Source organism: Chrysochloris asiatica, unplaced genomic scaffold (genome assembly GCF_000296735.1).
Source record: "Chrysochloris asiatica unplaced genomic scaffold, ChrAsi1.0 scaffold00132, whole genome shotgun sequence".
In the NCBI taxonomy this organism is placed as follows: domain Eukaryota; kingdom Metazoa; phylum Chordata; class Mammalia; order Afrosoricida; family Chrysochloridae; genus Chrysochloris; species Chrysochloris asiatica.
This window is the reverse complement of record NW_006408650.1, coordinates 6,500,588-6,523,601: the sequence shown is the minus strand read 5'-3', so window position 1 is coordinate 6,523,601 and position 23,014 is coordinate 6,500,588. Positions and strand designations below refer to the sequence as shown.

Below are 23,014 nucleotides of genomic sequence, written 5' to 3'. Positions count from 1 at the left end.
CCTGATCAGAAGGACCATCTTGACCTCAGGTTTGAGGTCTCCTTCCTAAGCAGACAGGCTCCGAGGCCAGGGGAGATGAGCTTTGCTATTGGGAGGAAGGGTTTTTCTGACCAACCCTTGGGTGGCCACCACTGTCCTGGGACTTGAGGGAGACTCCGTATCTGGTATGGCTGCTTCCCTTCTCACAACAGTTGTCCTCAGTCCCACCCAAACTAGTTTGAAATCAGCTAGGATGTCCCAGAGATTGTTCCAGAAAACGCCAGTTGGAAAGCCACGGAAACTCCGAGTTTTCTGGTCGTATCCCTAAGGGTATAAAAGATGCATAAGCCACAGCCAGCAAGTGGAGCTGACTCCACCTGAAGGTCAGACGTGCGGGCAGTGCTCTGTGAAGCCTGCCAAGGGTCCTGTGAGTCAGAGCTTCCAGTCACTGGGTGGGGGAGGACCAGGGGAACAGGAGGAAGAGGCTGGCCTCATCAGGTAGCTTTCACAGGAGGACTAGAGTCCACAGGGGGCTTGATGAGGATGCCCATGAGGCCAGCGGCTGGAGGACAGGACGAGATGGCATGTGAGGACAACAGGAAGGCCTGGGTACAGGGGTGGCACTCTTCAGACAGCGAGTGGACCCCACACACAGGGCCTGTCCTCGGGGTCCTCCAGGCTGCTGGGTGATGATAAGCTCTGGTGCTGAGTGTTCCTCCGACCCACAGCATTGTCATCAGCCTGCCAGGTGCCTGGAGAAGAGAGCAGGAAGGTTACGAGGAGCCAGAGCTTGGTCGAGGTCCAGACGGTGTCTCCAGCAGGGCAGCCCAGGAATTCAGCATGGAGCTCACAGGATGCTTGTTACCTGAGTGTCTAGGCATGTGCAAGCCCCTCTGCTCCCCAACCCCCTACACACACAGAGAGGGGGGCGGTGCAGTCACTGCCCTGCTGGGAGAGTGTCTCCAGGGTTCCTTTTTTGTGAACTTACCCTAGGAGCCACTTTGGTGTCTTAATTGTTTGGGTTTGAAGTTTGCCTATATGTCATTGTGACAAGGAAAAAGGAACTGGGGCTAGCTAAGAGCTTTTCACCCAGGCAGGAAGCGGTGGTGGGTGGTGGCAGTGAGAAGAGATGTTAATTTGGGCCCAAGTGTTACTGTTTGCAGTGGGAGTTGAGATGGGGCCCAGTGTTGGCTGCCCAGCAGGCTCCATGGACAGAGGGCCATCAGATAACGCCAGCACCCCTGCCCTGCCCTCACCATCTCTCTCTGCATCCGTTTGAGCAGCAATCAGAGGGCCCTGAAGCTCATCACCCTCCTCATGTGCACGAGGAGCACCAGGCTCGAGCCCCTCAGCAGCCTCTCCCCTCCAGGCACCACAGCCGCTGGTAGGCTTACTTCCTTATTCCATCTAAGCTATGGTCAGACCAATCCCAGTGTACTGCTTCCTAACTGTGTGTGAGACTGTGGGTAAGCCGCTTGACTCTGAGTCTTGGTGTCTCAGCCATCAAATGGGAGACAAGTACTTACCTCATGGGATTGCTGTGAGAGGTACATGAGGTAATTGAGGGGGGCCCAAAGCGAAGGGGCCGACACCCATGGTGTGCTCAGTACCTGTAGGAAACACAGGCCTAGTTCCTCCACCTCATGCCTGCCTTGCTGATTCATTTTTCTCGCAGCCCACAGACTGGCTTACTGGGTGTGTTTGCTACGGACTCTTTCCTGAAGAGAGTTGGGCCGACACTTCCCTGGCCCTGGAGAAAGGCTTCACTCCTCACGGTGGCTGGAAGGCCCCCTGAGCCTTGTCTCCTGGCACCCTCCATTCACCACGCATACCCTAGTACCCTACACTCCCACCCATTTCTCTCTAACTCCTCTGTTAAACTGGCAACTCCTCTTGGGCAGGGCAGTTTTACTCATTGTTGTGTCCCAAGATCCTAACACAGTGCCTGATCCAGCATAGGATGTACCTCAGGGACAGGCTGACCAACCACAGAAGGTGGTCTCAGGGCTCACTCTATGTCGAGTTCCAGGGAGGGCACTTGTGAATTCCTGGGGTCAGACCAGCCTAAGGCAGGAAACCCTAAGACAGGAAGCCCTTGGGGACCAAAGTGTTAGGGCTGAGTGGGTATGGACTGCATATTCCCCATGTGTGATAATAGTCCACCCGAAGGCTGTAACAGTCTGTGCTGGTGGACCCCTGGGAAGAGAAACCAGGGGAGCAGGGTCTTCTTGGGGACCTTTCCCACCCAAACTAGAGTATAGGCCATGGGTCAGAGGAAAGGGGCACTCTGGGTGTGACAGGATGAAGAGAAGGCAGTGTTGCCTTTGAAAACTGAGCAACCCCAAGCCAAGGTGAGTTGTTTGTTCATCTGTTAGAGCTCATACCTAGTCCTCAATGTTTATGGGGCAGGACTCCGGCACGGCGGCTGTTCAGTAGGAAAGACCAAAAGCAAATGGTAAACAAGAGAAAAGACACACACGCATGCACAGAACCAAAACAGTAACAGCAGCAGTGCCGCTGCCACGTCAGGAACATGGGCCCGAGACGTGGCTACTCGCCACTCTCAAGAGGCTGGCTACCAACTCCACCGTTAGTTATAGAGCCCTTAGTGAGGGCCCCAAACCAGCTCCTTCTGGAACAGACCCAAGACTTGAATCTGAAGTCTCCACTCTCCCTAGATTCCATACATGCTCAGGAAGGGGAGATTAGCAGCGAAGATGAGGCACCCTCTCCCCTGACAAAGACTCCAAAGGGCCCACAGCTACACCCTGCTGCCCTCTGCCTTCTCCTTAGGTTTGTTCATGGCAGACTGGCTGCAGGAAACAGCCTAGGAATGCTGAGGAGGGAAGGTTCCTGAAGTGAGTGCTACCATTTTGTCTGGCTGAAGCCAGTGCCCTTCAGCTAGGAAATGGAGCTTGGAGATTTGAAATCCTTTGAGGGAGAAAGATAAATGTACTGGCTGTTGTTGTGTTGTTGTGAAGTGCCATCGAGTCGGTTCCGACCCATAGCGACCCTGTACAGGGTTTCCGAGGGTGTAAATCTTTACGGGAGTAGAAAGCCTCATCTTTCTCCCGCGGAGCAGCTGGTAGTTTCGAACTGCTGGCCTTAAGGTTCGCAGCCCGATTCGTAACCACTACGCTACCAGAGCTCCTTATTAGAGTCCTGTTTTTTGGGAGAAAAGAGAACTAGGAGAGTGAAGAGACCTCTAGAGGCAGGTGTGGGAAGTACATGTAGGGAAACCACATGCCTTTTCAGAAAATAATGTAGGCTAATGACCTCCGCTGTGGGTTAATGCGCCAGACTGCAAAGCCTTTTGAACTGCACGGTCGGCAGTTCAAGCTCACCAGCTGCTCCTCAGAAACCCTATACAGGGTTGCTATGGGTCGGAACCAACTCTATGGCACTTAACAACAACAATGACCTCTGTACAGGTTTGCTATGAGTCAGAACAACAAACAATGACCTCTACAAGGAGCTCTGGTAGCACAGAGGTTACGAATCGGGCTGCTAATCTCATGGTCAGCAGTTTGAAACTACCAGCTGTTCCGCAGGAGAAAGATGCAGCTTTCTGCTGTCATAAAGATCCTGTACAGGGTCGCTATGAGTCGGAACCGACTCCACGGTACATACCAACAATGACCTCTACGAAGTCACTAATTAAATCCAAAGCTTGCTATTTCAAACAAATCCCTGTTTGTTTGTACAGTTTCTCCAGGTGAGAAAGTTAATTCTGATTTTTCCTTGGTCCTTGAAAGGTAAACTTTTCTAGTAGTATCTGGAGTTCTGAGCCTTTAGGAATTTGGATCTGCAGTATTTTTAGATTCTACTAGAGACGTTCACTCCTGCACAGTGCAGCTGGTTAAAAATAGATTTGTGTTTCCACTAACAAACCCAAATTGTCTTTGCTTTCCTACATTCTGCCCACAGCTCCTTTTCACAGAACCACCATTTCTCCAGACTACCAAATATTCTATCACATTCTTTCAAAGCACAGCTATGTTCTAGGTATGGTCTTGCAATTCAAATCTTCTTACACCAACACCTGTCCACTTAGATTTTCACCCTTTGAGAGCCTCTGGAAGCCGTCTCGGAACATACCACCCCTCCTGTGTGAAGAACCAGAAATCTACCCTTGGTCTTGGGGACCAAGTTGAGCCAGAAATGCCTTTGGGGAAGAGGGGCCGGAATGGCACAGGCATCTTCTCAACACCTTACAAGGGTGAGGCAAGGAGCCTGTGTAATCTGGCCACCAGCTGGGCCTCCCAGCGGAGCACGCGTGAGCATGGGTGGGTGGGGGGCACGGCAGAGGGAGAGCATAGCTGCTCCCCTGGGCTCCACTTCTCATGGCCTCTAGGAGGAGAGAGCATTCGCTTGAAGAAGGAAAGAGACTCAAGCGGAGGCCGGGACATGAGAAGCTGTCCAGATGAGGAACCAGCTGGCCATGGGGCCGTGAGGAGCCAAGCCACCCTGCAGATATCCCAGTCCTAAGCTGCTGGTGGGAACTGACAAGTTGGGTGTGAAGAGGCCTACTTATTCCACAGGGATCTACCCAGGTGGCGATTCCTGCTATTGAGCCAGCGTTTGGGGTGATGCTAACAGCAGAAGCAGGGAAACCTTTTCCTGAGAGCTGATCTTCCATCCCCCTTCCTGTAAGAGCCCCTGAGGCCTCTGGTGAGAATACTGTGAACACCCCAAGCACTGACCCCTCGTCTGACCAAACTCAGCCAGCTCAGTCACCACAAGGAAGCCTAGGGCTCGCTCCCCTCCCCAGTTCCACCAGTGGAATAAATATCAACAAGCAGGCTGGCCAGAGGGAGGGAGGAAGAGGAAGCAGCAGAGGAGGAAGCTCAGTTTCCACCAGCGGAGGGGGTTAAAACAAATCCCTGTAGCTCCCTGTGCCCCAAAGTGGGGGCTGCGGGAGAGCCCTTAAGGGTGGAAGGAGCCCCTTACAGAGCAGAGCTGGGGTGAAGCTGCCCCTGACACTAGGGCAGAGGCCAACCACACCTTCACCGGGGCATGGACCTTGGGAACGTCCCCGTCATCCTAGACGCAGAAGCTTCCCCAGTTATCTTTGTGGGGTGGGAGTTAATTTATTCTCACAATGACTTTTTATTGGACACTCTGCTCTGAGTATTGGGAAGGACTACAGGCTCTTGGCAGTTGGAAACAGAAAGCTTGGTGTCGGGCTGAGCAGAGCCGGGGAGGGCAGTGTTAGTTAGCACAGGTGGATGTGACCTTTCATACGAAGTCTACGGTACACAAATGAGTTTGAAAAGAAACAAACAGACGGACAGATTCACATTTGGCGAAAAGATGTGAAAAAACAAATGGACAGACAGAAGCCAGGTAAGGAGTGGGAAGGCGGGCAGTGTACCTTAGGCCTGACCCTTAGATTGACTAGCTGGGAGGCTGGCCTTGTGGGCCCATGCGCTCTCCTCCCTATGCCCCGGGGGCAGGTGGGACAGGATGGCCTCACTGAAGGTGAAGAGAACCGGGCAACGTCAACAGGACAGAAAACAGCTGAGGAACCCTTTCCTGGAACCTGCGCCCCCTACAGGGCTGATGAAGAGTGGCAGTCCACAGGAGGTGCTGTGGTTGGGCTGCCTCCGGCCACTTCGCTGAGCGAGCAAAGCACTGGACCCGTGAGGTGGCTGTTCTGAGGGTGAAGGAAGTCTTCCTTCGGGGTGTTTAAAAGGGTCATGAACACCACAGGGCGAACCCTTGGGCAAGTGCTCCTGGAGTCTGTGAATGGGCATGCTGTACTCTCAGTGTGCTGAGCACAGTTCCTTGCTAGGGAACCACTCGAGTCCTGGTGTGGCTGTGAGTCAATACGCTGGACTGCAAAGGGGCCCTGAATGGCAAGGTCGGTGGTTCAAGCTCACCAGTTGCTCCTTGGAAACCCTATACAGGATTGTTATGGGTCGGAACTGGTTCGATGGCACTTAGCGACACCACCACCTCCCTGGACTCAGAGTTTAGTATTGTGACACAGTATCGGGGTGCCTTCCTTCAAACACACCCTGATGAATTCTAAAAGTCAATTCTAAAGGCTTTAGGGAACAAAGCCACCCTGGGCCCCTGACCTCACCTTTGGGATTCACTGAAAACTCGCTGGCTCAGAAAGTATACTGGCCAGCCTACACAAGGTGGACTACAAAGTTGGTGGGAAGCACAAGCTCACCGGCTGCTCCTGGGAAACCCTACGCAGGGTCGCTGTGGGTCGGGACTGACTCGATGGCACTTAACAACAACACAACATAGCTTCCAAATGCCTCTCAGATCCTCACAGAGTGTATTTCCTTCTGAGGAGCTAAGCATCATCCTCGCTTGAAGGCTAGCTTGCCAGGACCTCATAGAGAGGTGGTTTGTCTGCCTCAGACTTCCTGCTGCTGAAAGCAAGCCCGAGCCACCTGACCTGCTTTCTGTGGGGCCGGAGGAGGTCGGATCCTAAGGAAAGGGTCAGCTCCTCATCTGCTGTCCTGATCTCACTCAGAGCAGGGGTGGTTCAACGAGACCTCCTCACTCTCTGGACAACTTGTTTCCAGCATCTTAGCACCCCCATGCCTTCTTCCCAGGAACTTCAGGGCCAGAGTGAGAGTAGGGGTCACGGGAGAGGGCGCGTCTCCCACCAAGTTCCTGTTCAGCAGACTGCCACTCACCGGGTAAGCGGACCTCAGAGCAGAGCTTATTGTCCAGTGCTTTCACGCTTGCGATGTCAAAGTCATTGTTATTGTCACACTCCGTACCTAGAAATGCGCTTGTCCTCTGGCCTGTAACGGAGTTAATGCGGTTAGAGAGGGGCTGGCTGTTACTTTTCTCTGCGTTGCTGTCCTTAAAATGAAAATCTAAAGGATGGAGACACACAAATCAAACCGTATGTTAAAAAAAAGACTAAGTGGGGAAAGAGTGGATGATAGAGGCCTCAGGCGGGGTGGGCGGGGCTGCGCTCTCCCATCGATGTGCTGCAGGAATAAGGTCACTGAGGGGGGGCCGTGTGCGGGAACCAGGCTCAACAGGAATAGGAAGCCGCTGGGTCAGGGAGTGGCTGCTGAGGACCGAGGCAGGGAAAGCTACTTGCCCAGGACTGTGTCTATCTGGGGAGCAGGGTGGCTGACCCAAAAGGCTTTACAAAATGAGTCAATTTGCCAGACAACAGCTAAAAGCTTCAGGTTCCATGCTTTTGCATACCAGGTCGGAATTAGCTACATTTACAGACTTGGGGTTTGCTTAATTTATTTTGTAGTTCTTAGTATGCAGAGGGGAAGGGGAGAAGATGGAGATGTTGGTTGCTAGCGCCCCTCCCCCCTTTATTCTCGGTGCAAGGGAGAGAAGGCATACATCCGCCAGGTGGGCTCTGACATGCTGGTTGGAACAACATGGAGGCCCTGCCCATCTTGGGACCAGATATTCAATGGATGAAGCAAGATAGAGGGATGACCTGCCGAGACCCCTGTTGGGCTGGTGGGTACAGCCTCAGCCTCATCCTTGCCCGCGGTTGGCCGGCCAGGTAGGAGTTGTCAGGTCGCATGCGCACGCTGAAAGTTCCCAAGCAGCGGCCAGCACTAAAGCAGAAGCAACCAGGCTGACATCTGCGGATGGCTGGGCCCTGAGTGCCATGGGGGTGACCTCCCACGGGGGCACCTCAGAGCAGCGCAGGGAGCAGGTCTGCTTCCAGGAACACCTGGGGGTTCCTAGCCCCTCTTCTTCCTTACTCAGTGGGTTGTTCCCTTTGTCTAGTTTGAACTGGAAACAAAACCCTCCCTGAATCATGATAGAACAATCATTACAACAGCCCAGAAAACGCTGACTGGGTTGCTAAAGGAGCTTGGGTCTGCTTCCCTGGCCAGCTCCTAAATCCCTCTGACTGCGGTACCATCGGTCTCAACGGAAGCAAAGCCAAACCAACTGCCAAAGAGTCCTTTTTCCCTCATAGAAGAAGCTGGTTTTCTGCTTCTCCTCAACAGCAGGGCTGCCAGAGTGACTGTGGGGCTCAGCAGAAAAGCCGTAACAAAGGCGAGGGGAGGTGCCCAAGAAGCCAGAATCTGCGAAATGTGAACACAGTCTCCTCATCCTGACATCCTGGGTTCTTTGTCCCAGAAAGAGCTGGGGAGGGCCCTGAGACCAGCCGACTGTCCCGTTTGATATGTCACCAGGAGATAACCTTCCCCCAACAGCATACATTGAACAGCACCCTGGAGTCACACCCACACCCTTTGACCTTTAAGGTGCACCCAGGAAAGGAATGTAAGAGGGGCAAATTACTGGGTCTTTTACCCTCTTCTTGCGTGGGGGATCCATCTTCTTCCTCTACAACATCATTTCCCTAGGACAGAAGGGGACAATGTGAGTGTCCAGTGCAGTTGGACCGAGTGGAGACAGCTGACCGCCTTCTGGGCTCTACTCCAGGTCCAGGTCAGTAGCATGCACTTCTCACGAGTCTGGACCCTAGTGAGCTAGATGCAGACTGCTCTGTGAGGCACGGTGAGGTGAAGACTGGTCAGAGCTGATCATAAAATTCCAGAATTCCCTTAGAATCCCAAACCTATCCAAATGCTCTTCTGAGATGAAGTGGCTGAAGAGAAAGTTCTAGTGACCCTGTAGACTTGTGTCCCCACAGCCCAAATGCCCGGGGCTCAGGCAGAAAGCATGTCCCTCATGCCTTCATGTCCCCAGGGCCAAGGTGTGCCTGGGACAAGATTCCCCTTGCAAATGAAAGACACAGTCTACAGATCTGGGGGCTGGAAGAGGAGTCCTGCTGACCAAAAGGAAGGCAGTCTGAATCTACCTCGAGGCTCCACGCTGCCCTCGTGGGCTGTCCCACCAAGAGAGAACTCCTGGAGAACGAGCTGCCCTGCTGAGTGAAGGCCTCAGCCCAGTTCTACTTGTCACCTGGGGGGCGGGGGGGTCCTAAGTCCGAATCAACCTGAGAGCACCCAACAACGGCAGGAGGAGTTTCCGGCCTGAAAGAGATGCCCCCTGAGCTCCCTTTCTGCCTGCCCTGCGGTTGCTCCCATGGCCCCTGGAGCACGGGCCTCTCTGCCTAGTCTGAGCAGGTCTCTTGGGAAGCCCTCAGGACATAGCTCCCCAGCTTTCGTTCACCCCCAACCCAGGAGCCCAGCTGGCTTACCTCTGCATCCTGTTCCTCGGCTGGGAGGCCAACAAAGTTGACATCTGGAGACTCCGGTGGCATCACCTGCAAAACACAATCAATGGCACGCTGCCCTTGTGGGCTGTCCCACCAAGAGAGAACTCCTGGCAGGAGGGGGCACTTCCAAGCCCAGTGCTCCCCAGTTATAAAACCAGGGCTATAACAATCACCCTAGACATGGAAGGAAAAGGCCCACAGAAGGGATTCTTGGGGGAAATACTGATTAGCTTGCTCTCCCCACAGCACTTCATCAGAGCACTGTGTAACAAGCACAGCAGACCTCTGATCCCCCTTACCTCTCCTTCCTCTGATGGGGCCCTGCTGGCAACCTGCGGGGAAGGGAGCGCCTCACCCTCTTCTTCAGGGCCTGGGGCGATATAGGAGCCGGACATGGAGGAGACAGTGTCCGTGCTGATCTGGGAGTGCTGGCTCTGCGAAGACGCCATGGACATGACCGACTGGGCCAGGCTGCTGCTGGCAGGGTCTTTGGGGACAGGAGTGGGAGGGAAGTGTGCACATCAGTACTAGGCAGTCTCTGCACCCAGGCAGCCCCTCCCTACAAAAGGTGGGAGACTGGGTTTTCCACGATTCTGCTACTTTACATTTCGGAGCTCAGAACTCCACCTCAGGAAGTTTTGAGTTTCCCTGTTGTCAAGTCACAGAAAGCAGGAAAGCAAGCCCCTTCCCTCTTCAGTCCTGCACCTGGGAGACCCTCCCTGTCCCAGAGGAAAGACCCTGGCTCCGTGCTCCCTCAGGTACCTTCTGGGGAGGAAATGGTGGATGAGAAAGGGGTCCCTGTGCAAGACGACTGGTCAATAGCTCCCGATGACGACAAGGTCAAGTTCTCACTTTCTGGAGTCACGCCACATTCCTGGAGAGGACACAAAGGGAAACTGAGTGAGGCAAACACGGAGGAAGGGTGAGAGGAAAGGGCTGCTGGAAGCTGAGCTGAGGGCTCTTCTATCAGCCCCTCCTCAGCCCCGGCCTGAATGCTGTCTCCCCGGGGACCAGCCGCCTTCAGTCAGCACATCCTGTCTGAGGCACAGCATCTGCTGGGCCTGCACAAAACCTGCGGCTCAAGTGACACAGGTCACCCAGCAGCTGGGACATGGGGACACCCCAGGTTTCCCCAGGATTATGAACTGCTTTCTTTCTGAAAGCAAAAGAGCAGACAACAGTAAGGTCCCTGCCTGCTGGGCTCACCACACCCCCATGCTATCTGTCCTGGAGTTCGAGCTCCTCATCCAGGCCTCCCATTCCTGACCCTGATCTGGACCATCTGTTACCTGAGCAGCACTGCGGTGCCAGACAGATGCACAGTGGGATTGGTCCTAAGGAACCCATGACTTTTCTCCAGGCCATTTTCTCACCCTCGCTCAGGCAAGGTGAGCTCTTTCTTGGTGAGCTCTTTCCTGACCCCATCTGTTGTCTCCTGTCTAATCCTCACCCCCCAGCCCCAAGTGGACCTTTGTGAAGCAAGACTCCCTGTATGGCTGGCCTGTGCAAAGTCCAAAGCGAAGTTCCCATAGTGAGTGCCCCTGGGCATGCAGGTCCTCCACCTGGGAAGCTGTTCCCCCCTTTCTTCTCGGGAGGAAACAGTCTCTAGATTCAGCTCCAATGCTGCTCCTTCTGGCCCTATTTCCGTTTCCCTCCGCTTACAGGCTCCTTCCTCCCTGTCCTCCCTCATTGTGGGTGCACTTATTTTCTGTGGTTCAAATTCATTCCTTCTGTCAGAAAAGACTTAACATCTGGTTCATTCTGATTCATGGCGTCCCATGTGGGTCAGGAGAACTGGGCCCCATAGAGTTTTAATGGCTGCTTTTTGGGAAGGGTATTACCAGATCTTTCTTCCAAGGTGGCTCTGGGTGGACTCAAACACCAAACTTTCAATTAACAGCTGAGTTCAGTTAAATGTTCACACAGCCCAGGGACTCGGTGAACAAATATTGACTGAATAGTAACTGTGTGTCTAGTGTTCATGGACATGGCCCTACTGGACCATGATGGCCCCCAATGACAGGAACCATGTGACCGTCTTTGCATGGATAGAATAAATCCCTGGTTACTAGTGTCTGTGAGGGCTGCTGGGGGAGGACGCCTGGTCTTCATCCACTCCCCCACCCAGGCCTCCCCAGAAGGCCTTCCCTCGGGGGCCGAGCTTCTTCTCAGGCATCTGCGTAGCTGTGTCCCTGAAGCTCCTTCTCTCCCTTATCCAAGTACCAGCTGACACACGTCTTTGACCTATTGTGTGTCCACCTCCCCCGACTCTACAATACAAGCTCCATGTGGGTGGGCGGATGGGCAGGCTTTCTGTACTTGTCTCCTACAGCTGCTGGTGGGTTGGGTGTGATCCCATACACTAACAGATGGGGGTGAGATGTGCTGCCTGAGACTTGAACCCAGGTCTCCTGCCTGGAAAGTGAGATTGCAACCACTCCACCCGCACGGCTCTCTAGCACAGAGAACTGAGCCTGGTAAACACGGCAGCTCAAGGCCTTGTTGAGTCAGTGACCCTAAAGGAAGCTTTGCTGCTCCCCAGAGGCCGTTGGGAAGGTGTTTGGTGTATAAATGGAAGCAGAGGACTTGGGGAAGGGGCCTGGAGCCTCACAGCCCAGCTTGAGGAAGGATGCCCGTTACCTACCTCTTCTAGATGCTGTACGGACGGTCTCTGAGAGAGGTGTGTCTCAGACTCGCTACAGGAATGCTCGTCATCCTCCTCATGTAACACAGAAGAATTCTGGGAAATGGACCTGGAGAAGTCGGGCGGGGGAAGAGACAGTTGCAGCCAACACTGACTGAATGACCAGGATTTCAGAGGGCTGCCCTGCAGGGGGCCTTAGAGGGAAACCAAATCTTAAGGGGACAGGGAAGGTGGCAACAAAGCGCTGCTGAAATGGATGTCAGAGGCCTCTGTTTTGGCTTTAGCTCCTTCAGTAACTAACTTCTGAACGTGGAGAGCACCATAGTTTCATCTATAAATACCTTTTTTCAGTGTGCCACAGAAACCACGTTTTGTGCTTAACTGGACTTAAAGGTTCAGCATCACAAGGTTCTTTCAGCCGTCAGACTAAGTGACGCCTGCCTGGTGAGACCCTCAGAGCGTCCCCCGTCTGTCCACAGTGCATACCTAGTGCATACTTTCCCTTCCTTCTACCCCTGGACTGCACACTTAAGAGATTGGCTGAGTTTGAATTGTCCTAAGTACCCAAACACCACCCACCGTGTTGTCCTCTCTCCCAAGGAGACTGAGAAGCTCCTTGGAGGTCAACACTAAGGAGGGAAAGATGGGTTGAAAGTGTCTCAAAGAATTCCAGGGTCAACTTGCTGAGAGCTGGTTACTCACTTGGAGAGACTGTTTTTGAGTTTGAGTCCTTGGTTGGTGCAGTCTGACAGGCGGTCCAGGGGGGAGAGTGTTCTGACAGGGGGCAGGTGGCCATCACTGCCGTAGGAAGGCAGCATTCCTGAGAGGTGGCCATCTCCAAGCACGTGAAGTGGAGGGACTGCTGGAGATGGTGTGAGGGGCCCGTTGAGGGCCTCCAGAAGAGATACCACTTCGTAGCCTGGTGGAACGTTCTCTGAGGACTGGAGGAACCAGAGGCAGGTTGAAAGAGTCAGTGAATAATCTCATGGCATGCGCACGTTTCTGACTCTACATTGGTAAACGGGCAGGTGAGCAAAGTGTGTGTGAGAGGCAGAGGACAAAGACAATGTCACACTCCGAGAGCCTGCCGATGAACTTTTTCTCAATGCCCATTTTTTTCTGATTGTAATGGAAATATATGTTGTATTACAGAAGATTTCGGGGGAAATAATCACACCTAAAAATATCTTTCGTTACCATTCCGGTGTCTTTTCTTGCATTTTTCCCCATAAACTGTTTACATAGTTATTGTTAAGTGTCATCCAGTCGGTTCTATTATAGCGATTCTGAATAGGTTTTCAGGTGAATTTGAACTGCCGACCTTGTGGTTTAAACTGACTTTGCGGCTTAGTGCTTTATCCCACAGCGTCACACCAGGAGTCCAGTCATGAACCACCTGTACAATTTTGTATTTTGCTTCGTTCATTGAACATAAAACCAGGTTTCTGAAATCTTTTCAGATCCTGTTTTCACAGATAGCGTAAGTTCCCTAACTGTCCTACAGTTGTTGTGTGACACTGAGGCAGTTGTGTGCTGATATTGACTCATAGAGACCCCAGGTGATGAAACAGAACAGCCCCATGGGGTTTCCAACATTCTCATCTTCAGAGGAGCAGCGTACACAGGATCTGAGAGGTTTGAACTGCTGATGAGCAGCCAAGTGCTTAAGCCACGGTGCCACCAGGGCTCCTACTGTTCTACTTGTGCTGGCCACTGGTTTGGTCCAACATTTCCTATTGTCAGCGATTCTTTGATGAGCATCCTTAGGTATGACTCTTATTCCCCTCAGATGATTTCCTTGGTTTAAAATTTTTAGACCTTGTGTTATTAGGTATGAATGCTTTAAAAGAAATTTTTTTTTTTAATTGAATTTTTGGACCTCAAATAAGGTCCCCACTGAGTAATTTCTACACCTGCTGCCCAGTAACATTTGTCACGTTTGCCACATTGGGTCACCTTTCTTACCTTTCTGGTGGTGGTTTCCAGGAAGCTACCGTCCCTGCCCCTGCCTCCACCATTCTCAGCTTTGCTTTAGGGTAACTGTTAACCCCTCAGGTCTCATGGGTGATTTGTTCTACAGGAGCACAGTACTCCAGGCGTTTACTGCTTATGAACCAATCTGTTATTTAGCTGAAAGGCGGTCCCCTGGGAGTAATTTCCCTTCAAAGTTGAAAGAGCAGCTCAGGACAATAGTCTCAGGGGTCCATCTAGTCTCAGTATGGATGTTTTCAAGATTCTTCATATATATAGTTGCTTTTTATGTATGTTTTTCTCCCCACCCTAAATATGATAGATCTAGTTACACTCCTCTTAGTAACAGTGATGGCCTACTGGATTGCTACTCTGCCTGCACACTGTCTTTAAAATCGTCTCTAATTTGAGAGGTGAAAAATGGTATTTTAATTTGTATCATTTTTTTTAACTTTATTTTTATATGAGTGTTAACCAGCTATGCTTCTTCTCAGACTTTGCTGCCCTTTACCCACTTATCTACTGTTTGACTCATGTTTTTATTTAGATGAGCTGTAAAAGACATTCATTAGCTTTCTGACAAATATGTTGTGGGGGCTTCTTAAAAAAGGGCAATTTGTTCTTTTGCCTTTTAACACGGGTCACTTTTCAGATCTCTGAAGTTGAAAATGTTTTACGTAGTACAATGTACCAGTCCTTTTCTTAGGCGTTTTCCATGACTTTGAGGTTTTGAGAGTTCCTTCCATCCGAAGTCAACTCCATAACTATCACCGATTGATTCTCAGCTTCCCTTTATTTTGTTGGGTCTGCTGGGTTTTAATATAGTTAACTAGTTACTCCCTCTGGAATTTATTATCGGATAAGGAGTAAAATGCTCAGCTGATTTTTTCCTCCATAAATAGCTGACTAATTATCCCAGTACCCCTTATTGCGTCGTCCCCCCCTTCCATCAGTGGGCTAATCTGAAGAGGCCGAATGTGTTGTAACTGCACAGCTCTGAGGGGACACCACCCCCAATGGTGCCTGTCGCCCACACTCTGAAATGAGGGTCTGTTACTTCACGGACTCTACTCCCAGTTGCTGTAGCCAGGAAATGGGAGAAAGCAAAAACAGTTACCTCCTTCAAGGATTCAAAGTAAGATAGTAAATTACATTCAAATCCCAGACAATCATTCCCTTGTTTCTGTTTGTGGGAGTTCAGAGCCAGACCCCCTGGAGTGTGCACTGTTAATAGAAGGCTCTAGAAAGGGTCAATATTAACTGGACACCAAGAGCCCAAAGAGGAAGACGGAGCCTTAGAGACTAGTGAAGTCAGCTGCTTCTGACATGCCTTATCTCAGTGGCTCGTTTCGGTGTGCCAAGGTTTTATGACATGTTGCAATGTCGTGTCAGGTGGCCCTGGTTCAAGGCTCACTTACTGAACTTACGGAATGTTCTTCAGAGTCGGACGTTTGCGATGAGATGATGGGGTTAAAGCTTCCTGGGGACAAGGGGCCCAGTTTTTTCCTCATAGCTCGGATCTGGAGCAGTGCCCGGAAAGCTGGGAAGAAGAAAGCAGGCAGTGAGGATGTTGTGAGGCAGGGAAGCGGACAGAAGCCGGGAGGGATGATCCCACCTGCCCCACCCACCCAGGCCGTGGCTTACGGAGCCGGCAGATGGGGCAGTTGTTGGCCTGGTAGCGCAGGGTGTCTGCACAGGTGTTACAGAGGCAGAGGTGACGGCAGGGCAGGATCAAGGTGTCCCGGACATCTGAGAGACACACCACACACTCGGCACTGTTGTCACTCACTTCATCCTCAGCCACCTGCCAGGGAGACAAAGCTGGCTGATGGCACAGAGGCCTTCTTTACTGACAGCTTGGCTGCAGAGCGGAGACAAGTAATGGGTGCAAGTCTTACACTTACAGCGGCCTTGACCGAAGCTGGGAAGGCGAGACTAACATGCAAGTGCATCCCCTGGGCCTCAGCTGTCTACTCTGAAGGGGCTCAGGAGACCACAGGTGAGCGTGAAAGGGCAGTGAGGGGCCCTGTCGGGAAAGTGACTTGAAAAGAGGAACCCAAACCACCTGGCAAGATTCAGTTTCTGCCCAAGTGCTAGAAGTGTAACCATCTGAGACAAGGGACAGGAAGATGCCCTGTTGACCCTAAAGGATTCTAGAGTTTGTAGGTGGGATTCCTGACTCAGATCCTTATGTAAGGAGTCCCCGGGCAGCGCAAAGTGCTGGGCTGATAACCGAGAGGTTGGTGGTTTCAGTCTACCCAGAGGAGTCCTTGTATGGTGCTGTAGGATAAGCACTGGACCACAAGGTTAGTTTGAACCGTAAGGCTGCTTGCTGGTTCACACCCACCAGCCGCTCCTGGGAAATCCTATACAGGGTCTCTATGAGTCGGAACGTACTTGATGGGACTTAACAACAACAACAGAGGTATCTCAGAAGAGAGGTCTGGTGATCAACTTCAGAAAAATGCAGCCATTGAAAACCTTATGGAGCACAATTCTACGGTGACATGTTGCTGTTAAGTGCCGTCGAGTTGGTTCCGACCCATAGCGACCCTGTATAGGGTTTCCAAGGAGCAGCTGGTGAGCTTGAACCACTGACCTTGTAGTAAAATGGCTTTGCAGTCTGACGCTTTAACCCACAGCGCCACCCCAGGTCTTCTTACTCTGCCTCCTGAGAAGAGCTCATTTGGAATTTTAGATAAAACTTACCTTGGACTCTTGGGTGTTGTACTTGTTTTCAATTCCATAGATCTCCTGGAGGAGGTAGCTGACCCCGTCTACCTGAAGAGCAGACAGGAAAGTCCATGGCTACCCCAGTGAGAGACTAGAGTGGGAATGCTCCCTCCCTCGTCTTTGGTAACCAAGGACTCCTGACTCACAACGGAAAAACTCAGGGGCCTGGAGAAGCATAGCGTACTTTTATTTACTTAAGTTTTCTCATTAAGAGAAAAAAAACATCAAATGTTTCCTTCACCCACCATTGTGTTCAACAGGGAACACAAAATGTCGTATGTCTGACAATAAAGCTTGTACCGCAGCCCCGATCGAGGACTGCTGAGGAAGGCAGAGACTACAAGCAGGGATCGCGTATCTGTGCTCACACAGATTTACAGTGGTAGGCAGTGGATTTATAGTGATTTTTTTTTCCCTTCATTTTGCTTATCTGAATTTTCTTGACTCTATACAATAAGCATTAGCTATGTAGAAAATTTATGTCTAGATATAAAGGCAGGGAAGAAATGAAAGGTGATGAGGTGGGCAAGGAAAATGACAGGGAGAGAAAATCAGAAGCAAAGAGATAGAAAGACTTGAAGCAGAGACCAATTCAGCCCTCCAGACCCTCCCCCAATTCAAACACACAGCAAATTTGCCCCTCCTGGGCATCTGCTTTTTAAAACCCACACCAGGACTTCAAACCAATTCAGCCCAGTTCAGTTATGGCTGATGAAGCAAAACCACATTAGATTCAGATTTGTAAAACGTGGGTGTACCACACAATTTTGTTGTTGTTAAATGCCGTTGAGTCGGTTCTGACCCATGGTGACCCTCTAGAGGGTTTCTAAGGAGCGACTGGTGAGCTTGAACCACCAACCCTGCAGTTCAAACTGATTTTGCAGTCTGGCGCATTAACCCACAGTGCCACACCCGGGCTCCACGCAATTAACTGGAAGGGGAAAAAATGGAGGCTGAGGCCCTGCTAGAAACTGAACTGCTCTCTTAGAAAGCAAGGCAGTATGCACGTTGCATAGCAACTAAAACTGTTGATTGGCAGAGTGGAAAACCACAATGTAAAGGATATGTTAATATAGTTATACTAAAATGCTGTTATTAAGTGCTGGCGCCGATTCTGACCCATAGTAACCCGGTACAGGGTTTCCAAGGAGCAACTGGTGGGCTTGAACCACCAACTTTGCAGGATAAATGACTTTGTAGTCTGACACATTAGCCCACAGCGCCACACCAGGAGTCCTATTAACCTCATTAAAAGAAGGGAAAGAGAAGATGGCAAGAAAGGGTACTAGGCAGGAGGGCTATAAAGGCCCTCTACAAGGAAGACGAGGCAAGACAAGTGAAACAGATGCAGATGATAGTCCCGGAATCCTGAGCTTCAGAAGGGACAGAGAAGTCCATTAAATGCTTACTAGGAGGGAAAGTAGAACAGACGTGGCAAAAAAAGAGAGACTAGTGACGTGTGCTGCTGACTAGACTCAGTGCAGCTATCTTCAACTTTTCTGAGCAACTTCAGAGACAAGACAGCATTGCGGAAACATAGCAGTGACTTGAAGAGATCAATGTGCGATTCTTTTGCTCGTTCCCCACATGCCATTGGTGACTAGAGGTATGTGGTAAGCCCTTACCCACATACACCCCCATTGAGGCTCCTCCTATCCCAGTGGTCAGAGCTGGATGGTGGTGAGCCGCAGTTTTGAGCCATGCAGTGATGAGCCCCATCAAAGGGAGTGGGGAGCCATCTGTACCAACGCTGGCATCTGGACTCAGGTGAGTGCTGCTGCAAAGCTGCAGAACTGGCCCAGCCTGGACTAGTCCGAACTAGGAGAACCACCTGACAGACATGCATTGTGGCTGTTCTTGTTAAGTACCGTTGAGTCGGTTCCAACCCATATTGACCATGCATAGGGTTTTCAAGGAATAGCTAGTGAGCTTGAACTGCTGACCTAGCGGTTCAAAACGACTTTGCAGTCCAGCGCATTAACCCACAGTGCCACACCAGGCCTCCTGAGCAGACGTGTGGAGAATAATAAAAGACGACCGCTGATTTGTACCAGTTGGTCAAGTGTGGTGTGATCATCTAGAACTTTTGTGAGCGGTTCTGAAGGTGAGAGAGTGCTAGGTGCTACGGAGGAATACTGCTTATGGGCAGAGAGAAGGGTGCTAATTTTTTTCTTGTATCCCACATTACCCTGGTGACCAGAGCACAGCCAGTTCCCAATTGTGTACCCAGTGAACTTTCTGTTTTTTCATGTGGCAGAGTGGCATCAAAGTGAGTGGGGAGCTGGCAGCACCAGCCCCAGACTCGTGGGACCTCTCATCCTTGGCTGCTGTCTGGGGCAGAAATACCCTGATCCCCCAGGTGCCTTGGGGGTCTTTTGGATTGGGGGCCCAGCACAGACAACACCTAGCCTTAGAAGAACTCCAATGAGGGTTGGAGGGCCACTGTCTCACCCTTTGCTCATTCACCACATGGGGCCCCTGACAATCAGGACACCCCAGAATTTTTTCCTCTCTGGGTGCGACACCTACCCTGTTTTTCCCCCTTCATTAGTTTTGTTTGTTTATTCCTTCTCTCTTGTGGTTGTTGTTGTTAAGTGCCATCGAGTCGATTCTGGCCACCAGCTCCAAGGAGCAGCAGCTGGTGACCTTGAACCGCCAACCTTGCAGTTCAAATGGTTTTGCAGTCTGGTATATTAACCCACAGTGCCATACCAGGAATTAAAAGAATTTATAACCTGATCAATTTTACAAAAAATACTAATTAGAACAAACAACAGCAGAGAGCAACCTGAAATAGACACAGACAGCAACCACCCAGAATTCACTGCAGATACAGAAGTATCCAAAGTAAAGCAAACATACAAGACTGAAAATAGTGAACTACAAATACCAATTGATAACGAAGACAACTACAAAGCAAAAACAAGGAAAAGTGTAGTTATAGAACTATGAGATGGCAAAGAAATTAAAGTAGATTTCAAGATAAAACAAGCTTTTAAACTGGAGAAGAAACTAATAAATTAGAGGGTAACCTCAAAGAAAATTAATACACCTTCACATCAAATCTAGAAAAGGGGAAACCATAAAGATTTGGGAAACATTCCAACAATAGCAATGAAGAAAATGACAAGAAAATGCACAGACAAGAAGAACTCAGCACAGACAATCAGGTGGAACCAGCAGCACCACAAAACACTCAGCAACATGACAATAATCAATGAATACCTATCAATAATTACACTGAATGTCAATGGATTAAATGCACCAGTCAAGAGACAGAGAGTAGCAGAATGGAGAAGAAAACAGGATCCTTCAATATGCTGTCTACAAAAGGCATACTTTTACACACAAAGACAAAAATAGATTAAAAATTAAAGGATGGAAAAAACTATATCAAGCTAATGACAATCAAAAAGAGCAGGAGTGGCAATCAATATTCTCTGATAAAATAGACTTTAAGGCAAAGAGCAACATAAGAGACAAAGAAGGACATTCTCTTAAGATTAAAGGGTAAAATGAGCAAGAGGACATAACCATCATAAATATCTATGTCCCCAATGAAAGAGCCTGAAAATGCATAAATCAAACTCTAATAGAATTGAGGAGTCCTGGTGTGGCGCTGTGATTTAATGCACCAGACTGCAAAGCCGTTTGAACTGCAAGGTTGGCGGTTCAAGCTCACCAGCTGCTTCTTGGAAACCCTATACAGGGTTGCTATGGGTTGGAATGGACTCGACAGCACTTAACAACAACAACAATAGAATTGAAGAAATAGACAACTCTACAATAATAGTTGTGGTTGTTATTTTTAACTGTCTTTGAGTTGGATCTGACTTACAGCGACCACGTATAAGGCTTCCTTCCAAGGCTTTATATCTTTGCGGAGCAGAAAGCCTCATATTTCTCCCATGGAGTGGCTGTTAGGCTTGAACCACCGACCTTGTGGTTTGCAATCCAGAATCTACTGTATGAAGCCACCATGCTCCCCACAATAATAGTAAGACAGAACAACTAGAGAGACACTCACCAGAGACAAAGTAGAACTAAACAGCACAATGAACCAATTTGACTTCATACACCTATACAGAGTACTCAACCCAACAACAATACACGTGAACACTTTCCAGAACAGACCATATGTTAGGCCTCAAAGCAAGCTTCAATACATTAAAAAACACTGAAACACTACAAAGCATCTTTCAAATCATATTGCTGTAAAATTGGAAATGAACAATCGGAAGATCAAGGGAAAAATATCAACTACACAGAAATTGAGTAACACACTGCTTAAAACCTACTAGGTGATAGAACAAATAAAAAATTGCCTTGAAACAAATGAGGATGAAAACACAACAAACCAAAACCTTTGGGACACAGAAAAGTAGTGCTGAGTGGGCAATTTATAGCAATAAATGTACGCATCAAAAAAGAAGAACGAACCAAAGTCAACACGTTAACACAACAGGATGCGAACAGATGACTTTGCTGGTGAATTCTACCAAACAGTCAGAGAAGAGCGACGCCAGTTCTACTCAGACTATTCCATAACATAGAAAAGAATGGAAAGCTCACGAATGTACTGTATAAAGTGAGCATAATCCTCATACCCAAAGCAGGCAAAGACATCACTAAGAAAGAAAATTATAGATCAATATCCATCATGAACACTGGTGTTGTTAGGTGTAGTCGAGTTGGTACCAATTCATATAGACCCTATCACAGCAGAACAAAATACTGTCCAATTCTGTGTCAACTCAGTAGTTACACCTGCGCCTATTGCTGCTTGCCACTGTGCCAAGCCATCTCATTGGGGGTCTTCCTCTTCTTGGCTGACCCTCCACTTTACCAAGCATGATGTCCTTCTCCAGGGACTGATCCCTCCTCATAATATATCTGAAGTATGAGGGACGAAGCCTCACCATCCTGGTTTTTAAGACATTCTGGCTGTACTTCTTTAAACACAGATTGGTTTTTAATATTCTTCTCCAACACCATAACTCAAATGCATCGATTCTTCTGTGGTTGTCCAACTTTCACACGCATATGAGTCTAATGAAAATACTATGGTTTAAGTTACGCACGCCTCAGTGCTCAAAATGACATCTTTGCTCTTGAAAACTTTAAAGAGGTTTTGCGCAGCAGACTTGCCTAATGCAAAACATCATTTGGTTTCTTGACTGCTACTTCCATGAGTGTTGATGGTTGATCCGAACAAAATGAAGCCTTTGACAACTTCAGTCTTCCTTCCACTTATCTTGATGTTATTTACTGGTCCAGCGGTAAGGATTTTGGTTTTCTTTACACTGAGTTGCAACCTATACCAAAGGCTGTGGTCTTTGATCTTCATCAGTAAGTATTTTCAGTCTTTTTTTCTTTCAGCAAGCAAGGTTGTATCATCTGCATACTGCAGGTTGTTAATGAGTCTTCCTCCAATCCTGATGCCATGTGTTTCTTCATAAGATCCAGCTTCTTGGATTATCTGTTCAGTATACAATTGAATTAAGTGTGTTGAAAGACTACAACACTGGTGCACACCTTAACCTAATTGTAAACTATTCCGTGTCTCCTAGTTCTGTTCAAACGATTGTCTCTTGGCCAATGTATAGGTTCCTCATGAGTACAATTAAGTGTTCCAGAATACTCATTCTCTGCAATGCTGTGCATAGCTTGCCATGATCCCCCATATCGAAAGCCTTTGCCTAGTCAATAAAGCACAGAACACAGATGCAAAAACTACAAAATCCTAGCCAACAGAATTAAACAACCTATCAAAAAAAAAAAGAATACATCACATCATGGAACTCCTAGCAAGATATGGACTCTACAACAGAGATGTTGTTGTTGTTGTTAAGTGACGTTGAGTCACTTCCGACCCATTAGCGACCCTGTATAGAGTTTCTGAGGAGTGGCTGGTGAACTTGAACTGCTGACCTTGCAGTTCAAACTGACTTTGCAGTCCAGTGCATTAACCCACAGCGCCACACCAGGACTCCACAACAGAGATACAAGTGACCAAATGAAACAGATGCAGATGAAAATTCTGGAAGTGGTTTGAGAGTTTGTTGAGAGAAGAAGCTGAGCAGGGATGGTGAGAGGGAGACTGACTGGTGAACAGTCGGCCAGATGTGGTGCAATCATCTTGAACTTTTGTGAGCAGCTTTGGTAAGAGAAGGTGGCCCGGCAGAGCAGATTCACACAGGCGATGGCAAAGGTACGATTCCTTCTTTTTCCCCACACTCCTCTGGGAAGCCAGCTGTCACCCTCATCCACCCCCAGCACAGACCCTGATCTCCAGGAGTTCGGGGCCACGTGGGTGACAGCCACCTCAGTGTGAGGTGGAGGCCGGATGTGCTGCTTCGGTGCACGGATTCAGGCAGCCTTGGCTCCAGTCCTAAAGAATCCTCAGAGCCACCACACCAGCATTTAAGTAGCTTCCCTGCGGTCCTAACAGACACTGAAACCAGCTTCATCAAGAGTCTCCACAAACTATTTCCTGATTGAGTACCCTGAAGATAGGCAATACTGAGGCTTGACAGGAATGC

The 23,014-nt window shown here is 49.6% G+C and overlaps 1 protein-coding gene across 1 annotated transcript in view; it reads right to left on the bottom strand.

Moving 5' to 3' along the window:
• Positions 1-606: 606 nt before the first annotated feature.
• The window catches only part of RNF157 (ring finger protein 157), a 110,875-nt gene continuing 88,467 nt past the window's right edge, over positions 607-23,014 (bottom strand). Inside the window, exons 9-19 of the mRNA XM_006869554.1 lie at positions 16,449-16,520; positions 15,384-15,543; positions 15,167-15,279; positions 12,471-12,709; positions 11,769-11,877; positions 9,887-9,998; positions 9,424-9,611; positions 9,107-9,172; positions 8,254-8,302; positions 6,639-6,749; positions 607-731 (exon numbers count right to left, since the gene is read on the bottom strand). Coding sequence (XP_006869616.1) covers positions 607-731; positions 6,639-6,749; positions 8,254-8,302; positions 9,107-9,172; positions 9,424-9,611; positions 9,887-9,998; positions 11,769-11,877; positions 12,471-12,709; positions 15,167-15,279; positions 15,384-15,543; positions 16,449-16,520 — 1,344 coding nt within the window. The remainder of the gene's footprint in view (positions 732-6,638; positions 6,750-8,253; positions 8,303-9,106; positions 9,173-9,423; positions 9,612-9,886; positions 9,999-11,768; positions 11,878-12,470; positions 12,710-15,166; positions 15,280-15,383; positions 15,544-16,448; positions 16,521-23,014) is intronic.